The sequence below is a fragment of the Cryptotermes secundus genome, unplaced genomic scaffold (genome assembly GCF_002891405.2).
Source record: "Cryptotermes secundus unplaced genomic scaffold, Csec_1.0 scaffold718, whole genome shotgun sequence".
NCBI classification, from domain to species: domain Eukaryota; kingdom Metazoa; phylum Arthropoda; class Insecta; order Blattodea; family Kalotermitidae; genus Cryptotermes; species Cryptotermes secundus.
The window spans coordinates 505815-528933 of NW_019723911.1; the positions used below are offsets into that span (position 1 = coordinate 505815).

At 38.7% G+C, this 23119-nt stretch overlaps 1 protein-coding gene across 4 annotated transcripts in view; it reads left to right on the forward strand.

Annotated features, from left to right (window-relative positions):
• Positions 1 to 12: 12 nt before the first annotated feature.
• Positions 13 to 23119, forward strand: part of LOC111862124 (polypeptide N-acetylgalactosaminyltransferase 5) — a 42016-nt gene continuing 18909 nt past the window's right edge. The window contains exons 1-7 of one of the 4 annotated variants that reach the window (XM_023847264.2): positions 13 to 96; positions 4703 to 5463; positions 5770 to 5936; positions 9809 to 10016; positions 10412 to 10522; positions 14308 to 14485; positions 15630 to 15810. In XM_023847264.2, the coding sequence (XP_023703032.1) occupies positions 4973 to 5463; positions 5770 to 5936; positions 9809 to 10016; positions 10412 to 10522; positions 14308 to 14485; positions 15630 to 15810 (1336 nt within the window). In that variant the 5' untranslated portion in view covers positions 13 to 96; positions 4703 to 4972. Of the gene's footprint in view, positions 179 to 4239; positions 4306 to 4702; positions 5464 to 5769; positions 5937 to 9808; positions 10017 to 10411; positions 10523 to 14307; positions 14486 to 15629; positions 15811 to 21967; positions 22149 to 23119 lie in introns of those variants that run through there. The other 3 variants (XM_023847267.2, XM_023847263.2, XM_023847265.2) reach the window with 3 other exon arrangements.

Here is a 23119-nt window from a genome sequence, read left to right on the forward strand (position 1 = left end):
GGAAGTTTGAAATTAGGCAGAATTGTAATGGAGTGCAGTTAAAAAATGTAGAGTGCGGGTGTGAACTGTTGTTTTTATTTTATTTAGGAAATAATGGTGTGTATAGTCTTGCCATTAATAATTAACAGTATGTGTCACTATATCCAGCACTTGAAAACCTAGAATTATTGGGAGGGAGGTATGTAATTTATTGGTGCAACGTGGTCTGTACGTCAGTAATTTAATGTGTCTTCTTTATCAGACCAATATACCTTAGTCTTAAATATGCTTATTTTTACTTCAAAGTAATCAGTGTATACTTTTTTTGTATAAAGTATGTAAGAGGTTACGTGCACAGGCCGTATGTTGTTGACTAGGTTAACTACATAGGAAGAATCGAAGGGGTCTGATGTTTGGATTGGTTGAATGAACTTAACGGACATTAAACATATTACAAGTATGTGTCACTCTGATGAACCAACAGTGAGCTGCCCAAGAAATTCCCAACAGTGTATGGAACATGAAGGATCCTTACTATGTTGTCAAGAGATTGCCATTGGTCCCTATCCTGAGCCAGATGGATCCAGTCCATACCATCTCAACCTGTTTCTCTAAGATTCATTTCAACAGTATCTTCCCACCCATGTCCAGGCCTTCCAAGTGGTCTCTTTCCTTTTGGTTTTCCCACCAAAACCCTACATGCCCAAACTATCTCATCCTCATTATTCTAATAATATTTGGCAAGGAGTACAAGTTCATCATTATTATTTTATCCATTTTCAGTCCAAATATTCTCAGCACCTAGTCCTCAGAACGCTATCAGTATCGTGTTCTTCCTTTAATCTCAGAGACCAGGTTTCATACCCATAATAGGTAGTACAGGCAAAATTATAGTTTAGTGTATAAAAAACTCCATGGTTTTAGTCGGCAAGCGAACTATACCAATACCGATAGAGGAGCTATTTCAAGGAAATAGCGGCCCCAGTCTAGAAAACTGAAATTAATACAACTTCTTTATTAACTGTCACAACACAACAAATATCAAGATCAGTGCCTAGCTACGGCTTTGCTACATGTTTCGGCTATCAGCAGCCATCATCAGGCAAATACACGGTTAACATATATACACCACTGAACTGCAGTACTATTAAACTGGATACAGTACTACTAATCTCATAAAGCACTTGACGTAAAAAATACAATAAATCCAGTTATATAAAACAGAAGTTATAGTATAAAACAAGAATAAAATTTTAAATTGATGTTTTATATCATCGAATCAGTCGTTGGTTTTGTAATTTTTGTAATTTTGACAAATTGGAATATTCTATATATTTTCTTTTCGTATATAAGTTTGTATAGGAGGCTTGTGATGTAGATGTAGTAAATTAAAGTTAATTGTTTAGTTGGTGCCTCATCTTACAACGTATTGTCCGTACTGTAGGGAATGTAAACAACGACTCTGAACTGAAATTAATGTCCGTGGGAATTCGTTATGCTGACCACGTGACACCCTCTATCCCCTAAAATTGGCACTAACTTCGCCAACAAGGCAGTCACTCAGTCGGTATAGTTTTGTGTATTAATATTTATGTTACTTTGACGGCACACAAGACAAAAGGTTCCAAAGTGAATAGTAGCAAGCATTACCTGAATTCAGCCTGCTCATAATTTTCTCATAAATCAGATTTTGGTTTGATACAGTTGTTCCCAACCATTTAGTTTGCCACATTTCCAAAAGATCCATTAACTGTTTTTATGTCATGATTTTGCCCTGCATTCTGGTGATGAGACTCCAACATCTAAGTTTTCTCTTTTTTTACTTCTAGACCATCAATTTTAGTAATGTTAGTTAGGGCTTCCATGTTTTTCCTTTTGGTATTATATTATCTGCGGTGGTCGCTCAATCAGTATAGTTCGCTTACGGACTACAGGCCACAGAGTTTTTTTTATGTATGTTATCATCATATGCCAGAAGCTGATGTGTTCCTTTCAAGTTCAGTCCCACCTGGTTTTCTTGGACCTTCCTAATGGCATATCTTAAGCAGAGTTGACAAGCTGTGGCAGTAAAGCATCTCCTTGTTTTAGACTTTCTAAATAGGAAATGTATCAGACAGATGTTACCTTTAAACACATCTTCGTAAGTCTAACAAGCTTTCATCATAGGTATACCAAACTTAGTGCATGCACTGTGCTGTACTTCCCTCCTAACTGGATCATAGGCTTTCTTGAAGCCTACTGTCACTGTACTCTCTCACTGAACTGGCATTCTTTTCTCCAGTATCTGACAAATGCAAAAGGTCATACCAGTAGCTGATCAATCACATTGAAACTCACACTGATGATTTATATATATATATATATGTGTGTGTGTATATATACAAGTATAACAAAATTTAAGCCAAGAACAGTCTACTTTATTATGAACAGAAGCAGCATTGGCCATGATTCAACAGGGATCTTCAAAATTATCAGATCAAAGGAAAAAAGTCACTGTAAATGGTTACAAAATCTGAGCCAAAAAATGGAGAGACAGTAAGAACAATATCAAAGTCTTGTATAGAGGAATAAATTAATTCAAGGAAGGTTAGAAACCTAGAACTAACTTAGTAAAGGATGAGAATGGTGATCTGTTTTCAGATTCCTACATTTTGAATACTTCACTGGCCTACTGAATGTACATAGGGTCAGTGATGTTAAGACAGATAAAAGTACATACTGCAGAGCCATTAGTACCTCAGTCAAGTACTTCTGAGGTTGAAACCACTATTGCAAAGTTGAAAAAGTATAAATCAGCCATGTAGTGACCAAATTCCAGCAGAACTGATTCAGCCAGGGGATGAAACATTACACTCAGAGATCCATAATTAATTAGTTCTATTTGGAATAAGGAAGAACTGCTTGAGCAGTGGAAGAAGTCTACTATTGTGTCAATTTAAGAAAAACTGACTGTAGTGATTACTGAAGAGTGATGATGTTACCAACTTCATACACAGTTCTATCCAATATCCTTCTCTCAAGGTTAAGTCCACACACACACACACACACACACATATATATATATATATATACACATATATGTATGTAATTGTAGTAATGCCTGAGAAAGAAGTCCCATGCATTGACTCCCTTCCACATCTGCTTGAAGCTGTTACTCACTTCCCTATATTCCCATCCACTTGTGTAGCCTGCAAGCATTTTGGGCTGGCATATGTAGATCAGAGAACACTGGAAGGAAATAGATCAGAAGTCACAGGGTTGGAAGTCTTGAGCTTCATAATTCCTATCAGTCGTGAGACTTCTTTTTGTGGGTTCCGTAAAGGCAAATAACCATCCTGTTTCTGTTCCTCAGGTGTAAACAGTCCTAATTGATCGTGTGAGTATGCAATCGACAGGTGAAGATCCTAAGCCCGACTTTTGCATTGTAAATTGTTGACTTCATTTGTGGGATTGATGGCAAACTTGAAAAGCCTGCTGCAGATTGTTTGGCCAGTCCAGTAGAAGAGAAGCTCACGGAGCCCTTTGGTTCATGTCAAAATCTGCAGCACATTCATTAAGCCCATAGACCAACAAATCACAAACAAAACTCATAGCAGATGCCAGAAATGGGCCATGTTGCAAAGCATGTGTTCCTTGCTTTGCTGTGAAATGTTGGTGTACATTTTTGGAAAAAGTGAACTTGAAACCTGAAATTTTAAACTATGGTTTTGTGTGCAGGGTATCTAGGGGATATTACTGAAGGGAATGTTCAATCCTGAAATTTATTACAGATCATCATCTTACTTTTCACATGGGTCTTGTACAAGAACACTTCAGCGTGTAACTCGTATGTCATTTTTGACACAAAAAGTAATGCAACCAATTGAACGTTTAGTACAGCAGCAGGGGCTTAGGATTCTGGTCAACAGCCCTACAATGCATAAGCTCTCTCCAAAAAAATATACAATTATGGCAGTATTGAAGAAGAATTGTGATGTGTGCAGTTTATTGGCCTGTCAAGTAGGCCACAAGTCTAAACATGCATGTGTGTGTTAATCACCCACTCCTGCCACTGTTGATGAATACCTATTGTCTGAATAGTGACTCATCCATGTGAGGGCTGTGTAAATAGCATAAGTTGACAAATATGTGATTTGAAGGCTGTACAAATAGCATGAGTTCACGATGTGATGTATGTGATTAGATGTATCTCTGAATAACCACTGTTATTGCTGTTTTTCAATATTCTTTGTATTTATATGACATGTTCCACATCTTACAGTCATTTGACTACCTTTGTATCTGTGCAGTGCAAGCAGTGTGTGTTCCTGCCACTGGACAGGCCAGGTGATTTTTCAGATTCTCACAAAATCTCTGCATATTCTTGCTAACCAAACATTAAGTTACATAAAGTAACCTATTGTTCCCTAGTGTTTCTTCAGATAAACTGTACTCTAATACTGAATTGCTTAAGTCTTCTGTAAGAATCCTAACCTTTCAACTGGCAAATCAAAGATATCAAACTTCACAGAATTGAGACATGATTATTATCAGTTATGATTAAATTGAGATTCTGAAAATGGTATGTTTATGCAATTAATATCTGCTAAGTTATAAAACAGCGGTCACATCTCCGTATCTTTTAACAAACCATGTGAGGTTGCCTAGAAACATGAGGAGCTAGAGATTCAGGTTTCTTTCATTTCTCTTTTTTACTGTACTGAGTGAGCCTCTTGTATTTCAGGAATTGGAACAAGGAAAGAGTATTCTTGGACAACTGCCTGCTTTAAATGAACAACCAACTCCTCATTATGACGTGATTATTGCACAGTTCAAAATCCCAAGCTAGTTCATCTTCAGAGGCATCTATTTTACATATCATACATGTGGTTGTGAACTGTAGCTCATGTTGAAAGAGATCTCAATGACTATATTACAAGGGAAAATGTTTACATAGTACACAACAGTATATGTTTTGGACCAAAGTGCAAAACAGACCGGTTAGGGGTGCACCATGTTCCGGACTAAAGTACGTATCCACACCTGCAAGGTGATTCTTCTCACATCGCTGGTGTGGTTCCTAGTGGATGTAGTTGTATTGACATTCTATTCAGATTGTGTGGGGGGATCAGGCTGGGGTTGCAGTGGTAACAGTGTGGGAGCTCGTGTGGAACATATTGGCAGTTCTCAGGAATTGCATGGTACAGACCATGGTGGCAGAGGAAGCAGTAAGGGGCGGGGAATTCTGTATGAGCAGCTGCATGATAGAGGAAAAGTAGATATAACAGAAAAGGGTAAGTATCCACCCAAGGTTCTGCGACGATGGAAACCAGCCCCAACAGTGCTGCCACAACATGGACAGCCTGGTGAATTGGGCAAGGCTGTTCGCATACCACCAGATCAAGAAGGACTGATGAAAGAGAAATTTAAATTGAATCAATTCAATCTTCTAGCAAGTGACATGATCTCCTTCAACCGGTCGCTCACAGATGTCAGATTGAGCGGGTAAGTTTCTATAACATAATGTGCATCTCGTTTTAATTTTTTTGCTATTCTGAATGAGCTATAAATTTATTTTGTATAATATTTTTGTAAAAAGAAATTTGCAGGTGGTCTTTAGTCTTGGGACATGAGAAATACTGTAAAATTTTAGAAGGAAAATTTAAAGGAAAGTGACCCCCTAAGGAAAACAAAACATAAAAGGCAGGGTAATATAAAGGATCTTGGGGAAATAAGGTATGAGGACTGGTTGCTGCTGGTTCAGAAGGCATTAAATTTGAATTTCAGCAAACTTGGTATGATTGATTTCAGGTGTAAGTCAAAGCAATATCCAGCACTGTTGCCCACTACATCTATTGTCATTGTATTTCACAATGAAGCTTGGTCCACGCTAATGAGGACAATATGGAGCGCAATCAACAGGTCTCCACGACCTCTCTTGAAGGAAATAATTCTTGTGGATGATGCTAGTGAGAGAGGTATGAATACACACATTGATTTATGCAATCATTATCTTCAAGCATGATGAAATTTTATTCATTGAAGCACTGACTTCTTTAAATAACTCCCTCCACCCCACTGAGAGGGTTGGGATATATTAGCTAAGGAGTGTTAGGTCTGACAGAATTATTTGTACTTAAGAGAATAATATCAGCAGTTGAGAGGAAAGTTTATTAATGATGGCATATCATTAATCATCATATAATATTGAGAGATCACTGGTATATCATTGTTCTGAATGTTCATGCCCCAACAAAGGATAAAACTTATAATATGAAGGATTGCTCCTGTGAGGAACTAGAAAGTATATTCAATCAGTTACCTAAATACATATGAAAATTTTGTTAGGGGATTTCAGTACCAAAATAGGAAGAGGAGGTATTTTCACATCAGCAATTGGGAATGAGAGTTTACACAAAATATGTAATGCTAATGGAGTTAGCAAAAGAAAACTTCACCACATTCAAAAATCTAATTGTCAAGAGTTCAGTGTTTTCACATTACAAAATTCATAAATTCCCTTGGATATCTCCTGATGAAAAGATTGATCACATTTTGGTAGATACAAGATGTCATTTGAGTGTACCTGATGGCCAGTCCTTTGAGAGAGTGGACTGTGATACTGATCACTATGTGATGGTTGCAGAAGTTAAGGGGAGACAGTAAGTAAAAGAGCAACACAAAAGTCTGATATGGAGCACTTGAATCTGAAGAAACTAATTGCAACAGCAAGTGAAGAACAATATCAGGCTAACATCCCAAAACAGGTTCACAGCTTTGAAAATATTAATGATGATGCAGATCTGAATACAACTTGGGAAACTGTTAGTGAGAATATAAAAACTTTAGCTAAAGAGGGTCTGGATTATTATGAATTTAAGCAGCATAAGCCATGATTTGACATACGATATTCACATCTATTAGACCATAGGAAGTAAGCCAGATTACAGTGGTTACAGAACCTGTGCCAAGTAAGTGGAGGTATTCTGAACAGTGTCAAGACATGAAGCAAGTAGATATTCCATAATTAAAAGAGGAAATATCTGAAAGATAAAATTAATTATCTTGCAAGACACAGTAAGAACAAAAACAAAATTTTTGATATGTGGAAGAATTACTTTTCTCAGATACTGATTGTACATAAGGTTAGTGATGGAAATACAGAGCCACAGTACTTCAGCATGAAGGAGATGGCAGGTGCACTGCATGAGATTGCATCAGCAGTGGCCTGGTTTGAAAAGATGGACCTCAACTCTTCATGATACTTGAGAGTAAACAGAGGGACTGATGATATGTTGACCTGTTGTAGAGAGATATATATGAAGAGAACTAAATATCACTCTCCAGTCATCTCTAAATAACACACAGAATTACTGGGTTTTTGGACTTTTTCCATCATCCGGAATCATAGAACAGAGGACACGACCTAGAGTGTCCTCTATTACCTAGAATTCTGGACGATGGAAAAAGTCCAGAAACCCAGTAATTCTGTGTGTCTGAAATACAATAGTTTGTCCTTCACAAACTTTACAAACCGTTAGTTGGACAAACCCTTCTGCAATTCTCAGAATCACTTTTCCTACAGCCTGCTAATTTATGTCTGCATGAGACTTCTTGTCTTCTGGTCTGTTGGAAAATTATCTTACACAAAATATTTCTACTAAAATTTTAATATAAATTAGCTCTAAAAGTTGAGGGGGCCGCACTTTGTGGCTGTGGGGGCCGCATGTTTGACAGGGCTGCTTTAGACTCTATCTCTAAATAAGTTTGAAATGAAGGCCGGAAGGCCTGGACCTTCCACATCTCCACAGTCATCCACTTGCTCTGCTCCTCTGGACCCTTACCAGGCAGTGATAAGCCTATTTAGTTTGACCCTGATGATGTAGTGCCTATTTTCTCACTTTCCTTGCCTACAAATTAAGTCCTTTATTGTCCACCATGAAAATGTTGCCTTCAATGAGCCAGAAGAACATTAGAATTAAGAGGAAAAATGTATGGCTTTTGGGCTGTAAATCCAAGCTATCCATAGAGAACAAACTTCTACTGTACAAGTGTATAATAAAACCCGTATGGACATAAGGTATACAGCTATGGGGCTGTACAAAACTGTCAAACACAAAAATAATTCAGAGACTTCAATCCAAATTCTTGCACACAGTAGTTAGTTAGTTATTGGAGAGGGTGGGTTTCCCCATGCACTGAGACCTGTATTGGTCCATTGTGCTTCCCTGTATGATTTCTGCCAATCTCTATATCCTACCGGTACTGGTGCTTACCATCAGTCCCGCCCAGCCAGCGAGACTGGCTCTACTAGCTGAGAGGTATCTATAATGCTTCCCCCATCTACCAGAGGTATTAGAGACTGCTGTTTCCTCAGTCTGATGAAAGTGCTGACCATTTGCTTTTCCAACCTCAAGCTGTACGGTCTTCCTGAAGATCCTGCCGGATGTCCTCTCCTTCCTCAGACATAGTTGCTCCTTTAAGTCTTGGTGCCTTATTCCATTGCTGCATTCCAGGCACTGCCAATGTGTCTTCCTGACGACCATGTCCCTTATGCTGTGCAGGAACAGCATGGTGGGCCAACCACCCTTGGCCAGCTGTCAGCTTCTGCCTGTACCCGCCATTGCTGTGGGTCTGTGTCTTTGGCTGTCATTTGCACCCTACCACTAGACACTGGTCCCCGTATCAGCCCACAGTTGGCCTGATCATCTCCTCGCATGTCACACTAAATTAGAATCCTCAAGGTGTACCGTTACATTCACCCTCTCCCCTGGGGTTGTCTTCTTCCTCTCCAGATGGGCTCCATCACTCCTAAGCAGTCCTTCATTCCTTCTACCTGGGCATCAATACTGGCTTCCATCCTTTCCTAATGGGCATCCATCTTGGCTGTTATTGCTTCTTGAATGGCCTCTGTCCTGGCTTGGTGGATATCCAGCCAGTAGACAAGAGTGCCTTGAAAAACCTAAAATTTATCATTATTGGCCTTGATATTGGCTTCAAGTCTTGCCGTCATTTCTTCCTTCATTTCCTTTAGATTGCTGTCCATCTTGGCTTGGTTGGTTCTTATGTCTTCTTTCATTTCCTCTTGGTTGGTTCTTATTTCAGCCAACAGGCATGCCATCATTTGTTTGATATCCATAATGTGGTGATATATAGCTTAGTGCTGTCTCTACATCACGTGTCTGGGTGTGATTCCAATCCAGCCACTTCTGTCACCAGTTGTCAGGCATTAGGATGTGGCTGTTGAAGGGGGTTTGGATTGGAGATTGGGTTTATTAACCGCTTACATATTGTAACTACAAGTAACTGTAACACAATTGCTAATCTCCACACTTTACAAATCATTACAGCACATGCTGAGCCTTCTCAGTCTGTTTCCACTGTTTGTTTCCTGGAAATGTGTCTTTGCAATGGAGATTCTCCAGCTTCTGTGCTCATGTCATTACTGTCCGGCAGATATCCCGCAACTCATCTTGTTCCATTTGACTGACTGAGGCTGGCAGCCATCTCACACCAATTCCTACTCTTTGCTCCGCAGACTGACTTACAAGTCACTGACAGCTTAGCTGATGTCCTTGTTATATAACCCTTTAGCATGGACTACATGGAAAACATCATTTCCAACAGTTCCTCTATTGTTGCACGTGAACTCGCCGTGGAAACCTGTTGTTGTTGTTGTTGTTGTTGTGTGTTTTTTTGTGTGTGTGTGTGTGTGTGTGTGTGTGTGCACTACCTAGTAACAGGTCTTCATGCTACAATATTTTGTAATCTGTTAGTGGTCAGTTGTAAGACATACCAGTTATGGTGGCAGTTTTACTGATAGAGTATTTCATTTTGTTCCCTGTTTCAGAACACCTAGGAAAACAGCTTGAAGATTATGTGTCTACTCTACCAGTCCCAGTTTATGTGCTAAGAACAGAGAAACGATCCGGCTTAATCCGGGCGAGACTTCTCGGAGCAAAGCATGTAAAGGGGCAGGTTATCACCTTTCTGGATGCTCATTGTGAATGTACAGAGGGCTGGCTGGAACCTTTGCTTGCCAGGATAGTGGAAGATAGGTAAGTTCAATTATATAACAGTATATAATATTTCTGCTTGCTCAGTAAGGATGAACTGTGCAGGACAAGTAGCATGCAATGGGGACATGAAAACTTCAGAGAAAATATTTCACTTGAGAGGCATGCATGGATGAGAGAATCTATATTAAAACTAATCTTTTATAAGTAGGTTGCCCCATACTTGTATATTGTTCTCTCCACCATTGTATGGTGTTGGCTTCAACTTGGTGGTGGTGGTGGCGGTGGCGGCGGCGGCGGCGGCGGCGGCGGCGGCGGCGGCGTAAAAAGTGCATTGTAAAAAGTATGGTACTGTGCCTGCTGTGTCATACCAGACCTGGCGGCACAGTTGTGCTACACACGTACGATAAAGGTTAATATTTGTTTTTGCTTTGCAGAAAGACTGTGGTGTGCCCTATTATTGATGTAATATCAGATGAAACGTTTGAATACATCACTGCCTCAGATATGACATGGGGTGGTTTCAACTGGAAATTAAATTTCAGATGGTAAGTTTGGTTTACTATCTTTTTTTCTAACTTCATATAGGGGGGTATATAGGTTCAGGTTAGAATGGGGCCTGAATGGAAACAGTATGAGATGTATTGTGAACATTTTATGTCCATAATAAAAACCTGAGAGTGTCAGTAGAAATTCATACTGTAGCCTTCTGGGTAATTATACCATGTACTCTGGTGGATAGCTACTATTGGTTTTGAGGGACATGTTGCCTCCATCTTCTGCCTGAAGGTGGAGGTAGGATGTTCCATGAAAACATGGTACCCACCCAGCAGGCTATACAGTATCACAGTATGAATCTCCAACGCTATTAAAACCTCAAATAAAGGCAGAAGTCAGAGGTTAGTTAGGTAACAAATCATTTATGTCTTGAGATTTTAGTTTTGTCTTCCTTGTCATTGTTGTCATCATTGTTCGAAGACTGTTTGTCTGTGTACTTCCTAAGCACCAGTGATTGAGATGCGTTTGTATTTGTATTATGTGAGACAGAAACTGCTTCTTTGTTGTTCTGTGAGGCTGTAAAACATGGTCTCTTACTGTAAGTCCCTACGTAGCATCATAGAAGGTCATTGGGATCTAAGAGGGTATAAAGTAAATGATCAGCTAGGATATTATGTGAGAAGCTTTGTGATTTGTAGAGGTCACCTTGTGTTACGATAGTGAAGTTAAGGGGGCTGCTGCACACATTGCTTGGATGGGGAAGATGGGAAAGCATACAGAATGCTGATTGGAAACCTCTTGGAAGGCTAGTAAGAACACAGGAGCTCAGGAATAATATTTATGAAATAAGGTTATGAGGATAGGAGGTGGGTAGAGTTTTCATGTCAGGCATGTTATCTGCTACCAGTTTGGTAATGAGTAATTCATTCTATATGCAGTCTGCCGGTCACAGTAGCTGAGCGGTCTAAGGCATGTACTGTCTTCGCTCGCTTGGAAACCGGGATCATGGGTTCGAATCCCACTCAGGGCATGGATGTTTAGTTTGTGTGTGTGCGTTTTTCTGAGTTTGTGTACAGGTAGAGGCCTTGCAACGAGCTGATCACTCGCCCAAGGAATCCTACCGAATGTGTAAGATCTAGAAAAACCGAAGTGAACGGAGAAGTTCATGGAGGTAGGCCTAGGCCCACTGGGGCTGTAGTGCCAAGGACATTAAAAATATGCAGTTTAAGGAGGAAGGGAACTGGTTGTTTAGCCCTCACTGAACAGTGACAAGAACAGCATGAATTTCAAGACACAATTTATCTGCAACTGTAAACCATTATCCAGTTACCAAAAATATGGAGGTATTCATATTACAGCCAGGCTCAGTTTCAGTGTCATCCAAGGGACTGGAGAAATTACATCATTATAAACAAGTTTTGTACCGACTGTTCTTAAGTAATTAAATCGGTTTTCAAGAAGAAATATATAGAATCATTCTGTACAGCACTAATTTCTCTTTAAATGTAAAGTAGGGCTTATGTATAAAAATGGTAACTTTAAAAGTATGTGCATATGTCTTGAAAATTACATTTATTAAAATAACTGATACTACAGGACACATGTACTGTACATAATAAAATTACAGAATTATGGAAATTTAGATGAAGAAATCTGTTATTTTATTCTTCTCTAATTTTTTCCAGACTCCTCTGAATCGTCCTTGATTTTCCCAGTTTTTTAAATAATTTCAGTTTCCTCTAGGCGCATGCGTTAGCATAGTTGGTTGAGGCACTATGCTACAAGCCGGAAGGTCGCGGGTTCAAATCCGATTGAGGTCATTGGATTTTTTCCAGTTGACCTAAACCTTCCAGCTGCACTATGGCCCTGGGGTTGTCTCAGCCTCTGACAGAAATGAGTACCAGGAATTAATTAAAGAATTTTCCTGGGGAGTAAAGTGTGGCCGGTGCATAAGGCTGACAACCTTGCCACCATCTTTGAGCCGGTTGTCTAGATAATGTGGGACCCTCAACGTCTCACAACCCTGTGGGCCTTCATGGCCTGTTACAGGAATAGCTTTACTTTTACTTTTTTTACTTCCTCCAATCTGGCTTCACAAAATCTGTTTACAGTATGAAAGACCTCAAGAACCTTATTTAAATTAGGAGCCACCATTTCAGTTTCTTGATAATGGTCTCCCCCCCTCTTCTAATTTGTTTGTTTGTCTTATCTTTGCTTCCATGGTGGTGCCCTCCCTGTATGTGTTTCAGCCATAACATCATCATCCTTTATGCTGACATATGCATCTAGATCATATGATGCAATAGCATTATGATCAATTTTACACACACCTTCATACAGAGACAGTGACATTTCAGACTTCTGATCACTTCTTCATCCATAGGTTGTAAGACATTCATGGTGTTTGCTGGAAGAAACACCGTTTTAATGTTTGGCATGTTATCAAACCCAGGATGTACCAGACAGATGTCTACAAGCAACAGAATTTTCCTGTTCTGCAGTTACATTTGTCAGTCCCAAAGCTCACTTTCAAACAGATTGGAGGTCATCCATGACTTTTTATTGGCACTGCATTGAACAGGCAGGAGTTTTACATTCTTGAATGTCAAGGACTTTTTGATTTCCCAATAACAAACAATTTTCTCTTTTCTGCTGCATTACAATTAGAACACACAAAATCAGTAATTCTTTGGTTTTGTCCATGAGAAGAGGGTTGTTAAACCATACATTTTCACTTTCTGTTTGTTTAAACTGTTTTAATAGCACTTTGTCCACGTCACTGCATTCTGTATTCTGTAATTGTTTAAATTGTGATCACCTCCTCCCCTAATATACTAACAGTTTTGTCCCATTTTTTCCATATTATTTGAGTTGTGGAATTAACTGAATCCCAGTACACATCAGCTTTCTCCTTTCCACTCTCAATTTGTTTTATCACATTAACTTTATCCATAACACTTAAGGGTTTTTTTCCTTTGCAAATTCAGCCACTTTGTCTTTGAAGCTTGTTTGTTACTTAACCTACTTTTTCAGCACATTTTCTGAGGGTATTGAGTTCTCAGGGTCATTCAGTATTGTTAGAAAAGGTCTTCTCCACAGAGGGTAGGAGAAAGTCACAATAAGTTTTTCAATGTCCATGCAAAGAAGTGGGGTGAGAACAGGGTGCCACATGTCATTATAAACAAATTTCTAATTTCATGATTGTCTTTTTGAGAGAGGCAAAAAAACGTGTGTTTAATAGAGATTTAATAAACACCACTCGGTATAGTTAGTTAGTTATTGGAGAGGGTGGGTTTCCCCATGCACTTAGACCTGTCTTCGTCCATTGTGCTTCCCTCTATGATATTCTACCAGTCTCTATATCCTACCGGTACGGGTGCTTACCATCAGTCCCGCCCAGCCAGCGAGACCGGCTCTACTAGCTGAGAGGTATCTATAATGCTTCCCCAATCTACCAAAGGTATTAGAGACTGCTGCTGGGCGGGAAACATCCATAATTTGGCTCAGTGACCTCCTTTGGAGATATGAGGTTGTTTTACGTGCCGTAAAGCTACGACACGGGACCCACGGCTTAAAGTTCCTCCCGGAGGACTTATTCCCTGAATTTTTCCACCCTTAAAAATTCGACGACCTCTGCCGGGTATTTGAACCCGCGTACTACGAGTCATGAGGTGGGAACGTTACCTCTAGACTACGGAGGCCGCTAACACCACTCGGTATAAGATCCTATAGCCAGGGTTTTGCTGTAACCAAGTTTGACTGTATGTAGGAGTAAAGAGTAGGATATGTTTTATTGCTCTTTCTGTGTAGGAATACTAGTATGCTTCTGTTTCAGGTATCGGGTGCCTCAGAGAGAGATGGACAGAAGAGGCGGTGACCGAACTGCTCCTCTCCGAACTCCAACAATGGCTGGTGGACTCTTTTCAATAGATCGAGAATATTTCTATGAACTTGGTGCATATGATGAGGGAATGGATATATGGGGAGGAGAGAATCTAGAGATGTCATTCAGGGTGAGTTAATTTTAGTCAGAGTAGTCTGATTTTTTGACATCATGGTTGCAAAATTGGTGAAAGTAATTTTCTTGTCTTCTTGTCTCATATATATAGTTTTATGATACGGCAGGTGTTTTAACACATTGACAATAAAATCACGATATAAAAACACTATGGGATTCCACATTTTCTTTCTTTGTCATGTGGAATTTCTTTGTACAAAATGTTGCACAATGGATTTAGGATTTCATTGTTTATGAAATGAGAGTAATAATCATCTTTATCATCACAGATTCTGAAAGGTTAGGTCATTGAAGCATGTCCCTGTGCAACCCAAAATGGGTGTATTCTTAATCACAATTTTAGAGATCCCATGCCTCATCATCCCCTCAGATTACTGCAGAATATAAAGTGTGGAAAACTCTCTTCTTATATTCTTTTGAAATGATGGAATAATCAAGTATCAGTCTCACTAATGACATGTAAGCTAGACGTTTCATGTTATTATTTCCCTGTTTGAGTATACACATTAAATGAAGGGCCTTCCATGCTTTTCATAGTGTATAGTTTACATGATCTGCCCAGCTTAAATCGCTGTGTATGATTATTCCTACATACTTGAAGCTATATGTCTCTGGAATTAATTGATCCCCCAAAGTAATATGTCAATCAATCCTTCATCCTAGCTCTAATGACTCTTACCACTTAAACTTTGGAATTCCTAAGCTCATTGTGCAACATGCTGTGTGGAAGTTATAGCATATGCAGAACATTTGTTATTAAGAAATTTATCTAATGAAGGAGTCCATAAGGTTCCTTTCTTGTTTTATGTAATGATGATTAGTTTCATAAATTTTTTTGTATATTTATAAGAACATTTATATCAACTTTGGCAGCATTACATATTTTGTATGTCCCAAATAGTAAGTACTGTATTTTCATGTGAAAGTTGGATGTTTTTTTAAAATAACATTTCCATTTGTATCTTGTGATACTTACACATTAGAACTGAAAAACCGTATTGAGTTCGACCTGTATTTCTAGTTCTCATAATCTTTAGATAAAGGATTAGTTAAATTTTATAGGCTGAAAAATATGATTGGTTTAGCAGATGTACTAGATGTGTAGGCATTTGTGTGTTTTAAGTACAGGTTGTTTCCAGGTGTGGCAGTGTGGAGGCATTTTGGAAATAATTCCATGTTCACATGTTGGTCATGTATTTCGTGACAAGTCCCCTTACACCTTCCCCGGAGGTGTATCGAAAGTAGTGTTGCAAAATGCCGCCCGTGTGGCAGAAGTTTGGATGGACGAATGGCGAGAGTTCTATTATTTAATGAATCCAGGTAGATAGAAGAAACATACTGGGAGCAAAAACTAATATGTATGGCTTTGTGTCCCATCGTTGATACTAACACAAAAGTGCTTCTGTTGTTTGTATGTTTACTAATACCCACTAACAACTTGTTTGGTTATGTTAAAGTGAGCTCATTATTTTAGCAACTAATCATATAGCATTAGAAATTTGTAATTTCAGAAATATATACATGTAATGCTCCTAGTGTCCTACACCCATGTCTCAACATATATGGCATAAATCTTCAAAGCTGCTCTTTTGTACTTTCTTTATTACTGTATTGTCTGAAGTGGTGCATAACAAAGAATCCAAAAGTCTTGTTGGCAAACACAGTCCAAGAAAATTGCTATAGAATCTGTTGGAGTCAGTTGTAATTGAAAATTATGAAAAGAATGATAATGTGGGATTTGAGGTTCTCACAGCAATGTTTATGAAAAGTTCTGTGTTCTGTGATATAACTGTGTGTAATCTATTGCAAGTCAGGATACAACTTTTCAAGAATAATATTTATTATCAAAAATCAGAAAGAATATTTTCTGGCAAGAACAACTCTGAGAGAAATGTGGAAGCTATCAGAACTGAAAATGGGAAGCTTGAATTACTTTCACTACTGATTGATATTCATGTAAGAGTTAGAACTAGAATTGAACTTGTTTATTTTGGGCCTAGCGAAGGGTTAGGGTCACAGATAAAAGCCAAGTTTGTGATAGTCTAGTTGGTAGGGATTATCACCTACATCAGGGGATCTGGTGGAAGAATATGGAGCATTGGTGGAGTGATGATTAACAAGAGAAAACTGAAGTACTTGAAAAATATTGTGTCCCATTAATACTTGTTCTGCCTCAAATCCCACGAGTCTCTGCAGAGAGAAGCTAGCATCTGACTGCCTGAACTATGAGTTATTGTAGTTGAAGTTACTGTACATAATACTGTGACTTGTGTATAATTGTTATATTGTCTTGACAGCTATCAGATGAATCTTCAGAATATTTCACTCCTCCATTGTCATACAGTAATCATGCATTAATTTGTGTGCTATATAAACATCTGATCAAATTATGAATATGAACTTCAAATGATCCAGTGATCAAACTTAGTTGTTTGCTGTCATTTAAATAGGCTTGAACTACATCAGCCTTTTTAATTAGTGTAAGCTCAATCAGTTACTTATACATTTGCAAACTTAGTACTGAAATGTAAGTTTTGAGGTTTTCACGGCGATGACTATGAAGAAAGTCGTCTTCTGGGATCTGGTGCCGTGTATTCTTTGTTTTAGCCTCTCATCTCTTCCCTCAAGAGAACTCCACCAAGCCACCCCAGTTTTTCGTCATGTCATTGACGTCAGTAGCCTGTCCCCTGTCAATCATGTCATTGACGTTAGTAGCCCGTCCTCAGCCAACCGGTTCTTCTTGTCTAACCGCAACTTCCGTGCCATTGACCTCCAAGTTGCCGGGATTCACTGGCAGTTCNCCCCCCCCAACCTTCACCCACAAGACCATATATGGCCTTACTTCACTGCTCCCATTGGTCTCCTCCCCTATCCAACCCCCTGCCTACTTCATATATATAGCAGCGCTTTTCACTTCCTAATCATTACAGCTACTGTATTCACAAGCCAGTTCACCTGTCCTGAAGATGGAGGCGATACGTTCCTCCGAAACGTCGGCTAAAACAAAGAATACATGTCGCCAGATCCCAGAAGATGACTTTCTTCTTAGTACTGAAATGTTGATCTTCTTTTCTTGGCACTGTTAAACTAATGGAATTTCTGTCTATTTAGATACATACGAGTTTTGAAATGTGAAACAATTTTTCATATAATTTTTTAAATGTGTCTTATGGTTTTGACACTAAAATGTGATGTTTTAATACCAGTTTTTACTGGAATTGGGAGAGAAGTTTGCAGTGGTCATATAATGGATAGTTTGATGACTGGAGAAAAATTAATTTTGTTTTATAATTTGAACTTTAAAATATTCCCTCACTCTTACTAGAAGATCTGAGGCGGGATGAAGTGATGGGAGGTTGGAGAAAACTGCACAATGAGGAGCTTCATAACTTGTGCTCTTCTCCAAGTATAATTAGAATGATCAAGTCAAGGAGGATGAGATGGGCAGGGTATGTAGTGCCAATGGGGAGAAGAGGAATGCATATAGGATATTTGTGGGAAAGCCAGAAGGAAAGAGTACACTTGGAAGACCAAGACAGGCAGGTGGATAGTATTAAAATGGATCTTAGATAGGATGGGATGGTATGAACTGGATTGATCTGTCTCAGTGAACGGCTCTTGTGAACACGGTAATGAACCTGCATGTTCCATAAAATGCTGGGGAAGTTCTCACTAGAAGAGAGTGGATTCCGCAAACTGGTAAACAGAAAATCAGTTAGCCAGTTAAAATGCTATAGTCAGAAAGCTTCTTGCATATTATTGAACTGTTTAAGTGGAAGAGGCAGTCACTGCCTCTGTCAGATCAGTGCATGGACATTTAGGCTTTTAGCAGAACCAAAAACCCAAATGTATACACATTACAATTCCTCTTCAGTTTCACCCCAACAAATCACTGAATTGCTCCTATGATTTGAGCTTATGTGTTATGTGTTAGCCGAGCAGTAATCCACAGTTGCCTCATCTCCTGTATTAAATACCATGTGTAAGTTACACACATTGGAACTCACTCACTCACAGAGCTGAGCCCTTCTTAAGAATCCACCAGTTGTGTAGCCACTCAACTTCCCAGCATTTTATGGAATCCGAAGCTTCAGTACCGTATTCACATAAGCTCTCCACTGGTCCATATCCTGAGCCATATGGATCCAGTCCATACCATCCCACCCTGTTTCTCTAAGATCCATTTTAATATTGTCCACCCACCTACGCCTTGGTCTTCCCAGTGGTCTCTTTCCTTCTGGCTTTCCCGCCAATACCCTATATGCACTCCCTTTCGCCCCCATTCATGCTACATGCCCTGCCCATTTGATCCTCCTTGACTTGATCACTCTAATTATACTTGGTGAAAAGTACAAGTTATGAAGTTCCTCATTATGTAGTTCTCTCCAGTCTTCCATAATTTCATCTCTCTTCGATCCAAATATTCTCCTCAGTACCCTGTTTTCAAACACCCTTGGTCTGTGTTCTTCCCTGAATGTCAAGAGACCAGGTTTCACATCCATACAGAATCACAGGCAAAAAATATCTCTGTAAAATGTGATTATGTAAGAATGAAGAAGGTAATTGCATTATAAATTTCAGGATGTTAACAGTTCAACATAGAAAAACTGTTCACACAGTCATAAATAAATTACAAACAACAGGGTCGAGGGGCATGAAGCTGACCACTCACCTTCAGCTAGTGCCGAGGTCAAGGAAATATGGATCTATACATCCACTCCCCCACCTGTCTTCTTGGCATAGTACTTAATTAGTTAAGCACAGGGACAACTTTACCTTTTACCTTACAACAAGGTCCAATGTCAGATGAGAAAGAACCAAATAAAAATGCTGAATGTTCGCTGAAGAGAAGTTGAATGGTATCAGCACCAAACTTGAACTCTTGTCCTCAGGAATCCCACTCACATCTTGTGCAGGAGACCAGGGTTTTGAGTTTCAGTTTTGCTCTTCCCAAAAAAGGAACCTCAGTGCATGAATATGTACATTCTATGGAGGGCTAAGGTATGTGTAAAATCAGGGAGCATCTCCAGCATCTGCTGTCATGTGGGTGGGTGTTTGTGGTTTGATGGCCTATAGGCATGTCGATTCCAACAACGTCTCAGTGACCTGAGTTGGAGGAGTGGCCTTGATGGCAGTTTGCAGCAGGCTCTGAGATGCTCATGAATTACTTTAAAAGTTATAAATCTTGTTTTTCTGTGGGATGCAAGACTGAGAAACAAAATACATATAATTCTAAAAATTAGAAAGTATACTCCATTTTAAGTGTGAATCTTAATTCACAAAGTACAAAGATTTGGGGAAAATTTTCCATTTTGAAGTCAGACTTGCGTAATTTTTCAGATATTGTCCTTTATGATAATAGTTTTTGGTAATGAAAGTCAGGCTAGTGAGCTCAGACATTTATGTTTGCCACTAATCTGGTTAACCAAGCTGGTTTTTGTCCCACAATTACACATTTGCTGTGCACTTACTTGAATCAGTACTGCAGTTTGTTATTTCATGGAGGCTTGCAGTTATATGCACTTGGCCTTGTCACCAAATGTCCAGCACTGATTACAGTTGCAATGCACTCAACGTGTTGCTTTTCACTGGGTTAGGAGATGTGTTATGAACACATTCCATCCTCCTCCAATATTTGCATTTTCTTCTCTCACCAACCACATCTCTCCCATCGAAGTACAGTACATGCCTTGGATTGAATCTTGAAGTCAACGGTCTTGGTGTTGACTTCTGTTTTAATTCTTCGAAGCAAGAAGTTTTTCTAAATAATATTTATAAATGCAGATGCTTCATGTTTAAGGACAGAAGGGTCTGACATACTAGACCCTTGCAGATGATGATGATGATGATGAGGAGGAGGAGGAGTGGTTCTTAAGTCACACAAATCACACTACGTCTCAATTACAACAACTGGTTGGTTAATGCCGTTAGGTAAATAATTGTTGCTTATTGTGAGAATCATACAGAACACATTAATATACACTATAGGGAAAATGCTGAGGTTTTTTTAATGTTAAAGTTTGTGTTACATATAATTATGACTATGTTTGCAAGGTTAAACATTACCAGCCCAAATCTGTTTCACTCTTTGTTATTTCTCATAAGACTTACCATACCTGACACTAAAATGGAAATTACTTTATAAGCGCACTTGTAGCACATGAATGCTGAAAATGTGTTTCACCTTTTGATAGGTTTGTGTGGTAATGTGACTTGCATTCTGATATTGTATCCCAGGGCCAGATATTATGATCTAATGTTTTATTTGAGATCCCTTTTCACTTCTTAGGTTCCTTGGTTTGGTAGCTGCCTGCTGAACTATATGGCATCATAGCTCAGAGGACTGTAATTGTAATACCTGTTTTATATGTTTCTTCAAAGTAAAATCAATTACTCATTTTTCTCTTTTCAGGTACACAGGTACCAATATGTAGGCTTTGATGGTAATGACTGGGGTTATCTTGAGTTATAATATTTTGTTTCAGTTACTTGTATCTCACACTGGTGAGAAAGATTTATTTTCACAGTTAGCAGACATGAATGAAATGTGATTGTCAAAAACAGTAATGTAGGATCTGGAAGGGAAATTGATTTCTTGTTAATAAAAATGACTAGGAGTTGATAAATTTACTTAATGTATAAGTGGAGCTGCTATCTATGCAGTTTACCAGATATAACGATGAAGAATGCCGTTGTCTGGGATGTGACACCATGTAGATCTTGTGTGAACCAATGTTTCGGAGGAACATATTGCCTTCATCTTAAGGGTAGAAAAATCTGGGAGCGAGGAACCAGCGTGAGCAGATGGCAGCATATGGTTTCTATATGTGTTCTTTGTGCCTTGGCATTCTGAATTTGGCATTTGAGCATATGCATATTTCATACATCTATAAAATTTATTGCAGTTTGGTTTCAGTCATTACCATATTTATTACCATTACTATGATTTTTAGTAGACCTGTGTTTGATATGGTTTCTTGTAGCTGTCGTGGGTATGACATTCTGATGGTTCTGATATTGCTTCCACATCACAAAAAAAAAAGATATGTGTTTTCCACATTTCTAGCACTGATTATATGAAATCAGAAAGTATGATTTTGTGGTGTCCTCTAGTAGCAGAATGTTCATATCAGATTTTATTAACATCCATCAGCAATTCTCAAGTTGAAATGTGGATACAGAAGGGGATATGGCTGGGCACACAGACAGCAAGACATGACTATCCCTATCTGTGTTTTCTTGCACGCTATGTAAAGAGCACCGAATAAAACTAAAATCAGTCAATCCCTGAAACATGCCTTACCAGTTCCCATCTGTTTAATATTTGTCAGTGCTGTATTATCCTTGAAGCAGTTGAGTTATAATTCCCTTTCATGTTTCATGCCTTTGGGTTCTACCACTGTCTAGCATTCAATGTATCAACAGAGTTGTGGCTGGTACACACTGTGTGATGTGAGGCACGGCTTCCTTGTTATAGGTTTGGATGTGTGGTGGCAACTTAGAAATTGCCACTTGCTCACATGTGGGTCATGTGTTCCGCAAATCCACCCCTTATACCTTTCCTGGGGGCACTTCTAAAATAGTAAACCATAACAACGCACGCCTAGCAGAGGTTTGGCTCGATGAATGGAAGGAGTTTTACTACAGTATTAACCCAGGTTAGAGTACTAACACCCAACAGTAACAGAGAATGTTTGGTGTGGTAAGATTACTGCCCTTTGTTGTAACATTAAATAGCTTATGTGTCGTAGATCAGATATACTGTAAGCTTTTTTGATAACAGGTTGTGGCAGAATGCTATTAGTATTATCTCTTGCATGTGTGAAATGTATGTTCTTCAGAATGAGTGTTTTCCTTTGGGGATGTAACTAAGCATATACAGGATGACTAGAAAATATATGAACACATGGGGATTTGTGAACGTTTCTAATATGCAAACAATGCATGCAGTCGGCACTTCATATCTACAAATATCAGAGCATGGATGAAAGCTGCCAAACATTTCTTTCATCTCAGTTGCCATTTCAGATGTTTATTGAGGATTCAAGTCCTCTAACAGAAGACTCCATGTAATTGTTCAGATTTTTTAATCATCCTGTATTTTATGTCTATATGAATATGTATTATACTTAATGTTTCTGTAGCTGTGTTATTGTGTTATGAAGTTCATATAATGTGGGGAAATCAGTGTAGAAACATCTGTGTGAGGGCATATGTTTCAGGTCTTTGTACACTCTTATAGGGGAGTTGGTTTATTTATTTATTTATTTATTTATTTTTTTGCAGGCTCATTTGGTATTATTTATATATGTTGATGGTAGTTACAGACCATTAGTTGTTATTCTTTGTAACAGCTCCATCTAATGTGACTGGTGAAGATTTTTCTTATTTCAAATATTTATACCCTTACATGTTTCGGTCTTCAGAGACCATTCTCAGAGCGACACCTTTACATCAATACAGTTAGAAGCTACTATTACAATATGGCATAAATAATTGAAATAAGAAAAATCTTCACCTGTCACACTAGATGGAACTGTTTAACTTTTCAGAATTATTTAATTTAGAAACAAAATATGCATTTAGCTGAGTAACACTAAAACATTATCACATATTTTCGACACTGTAC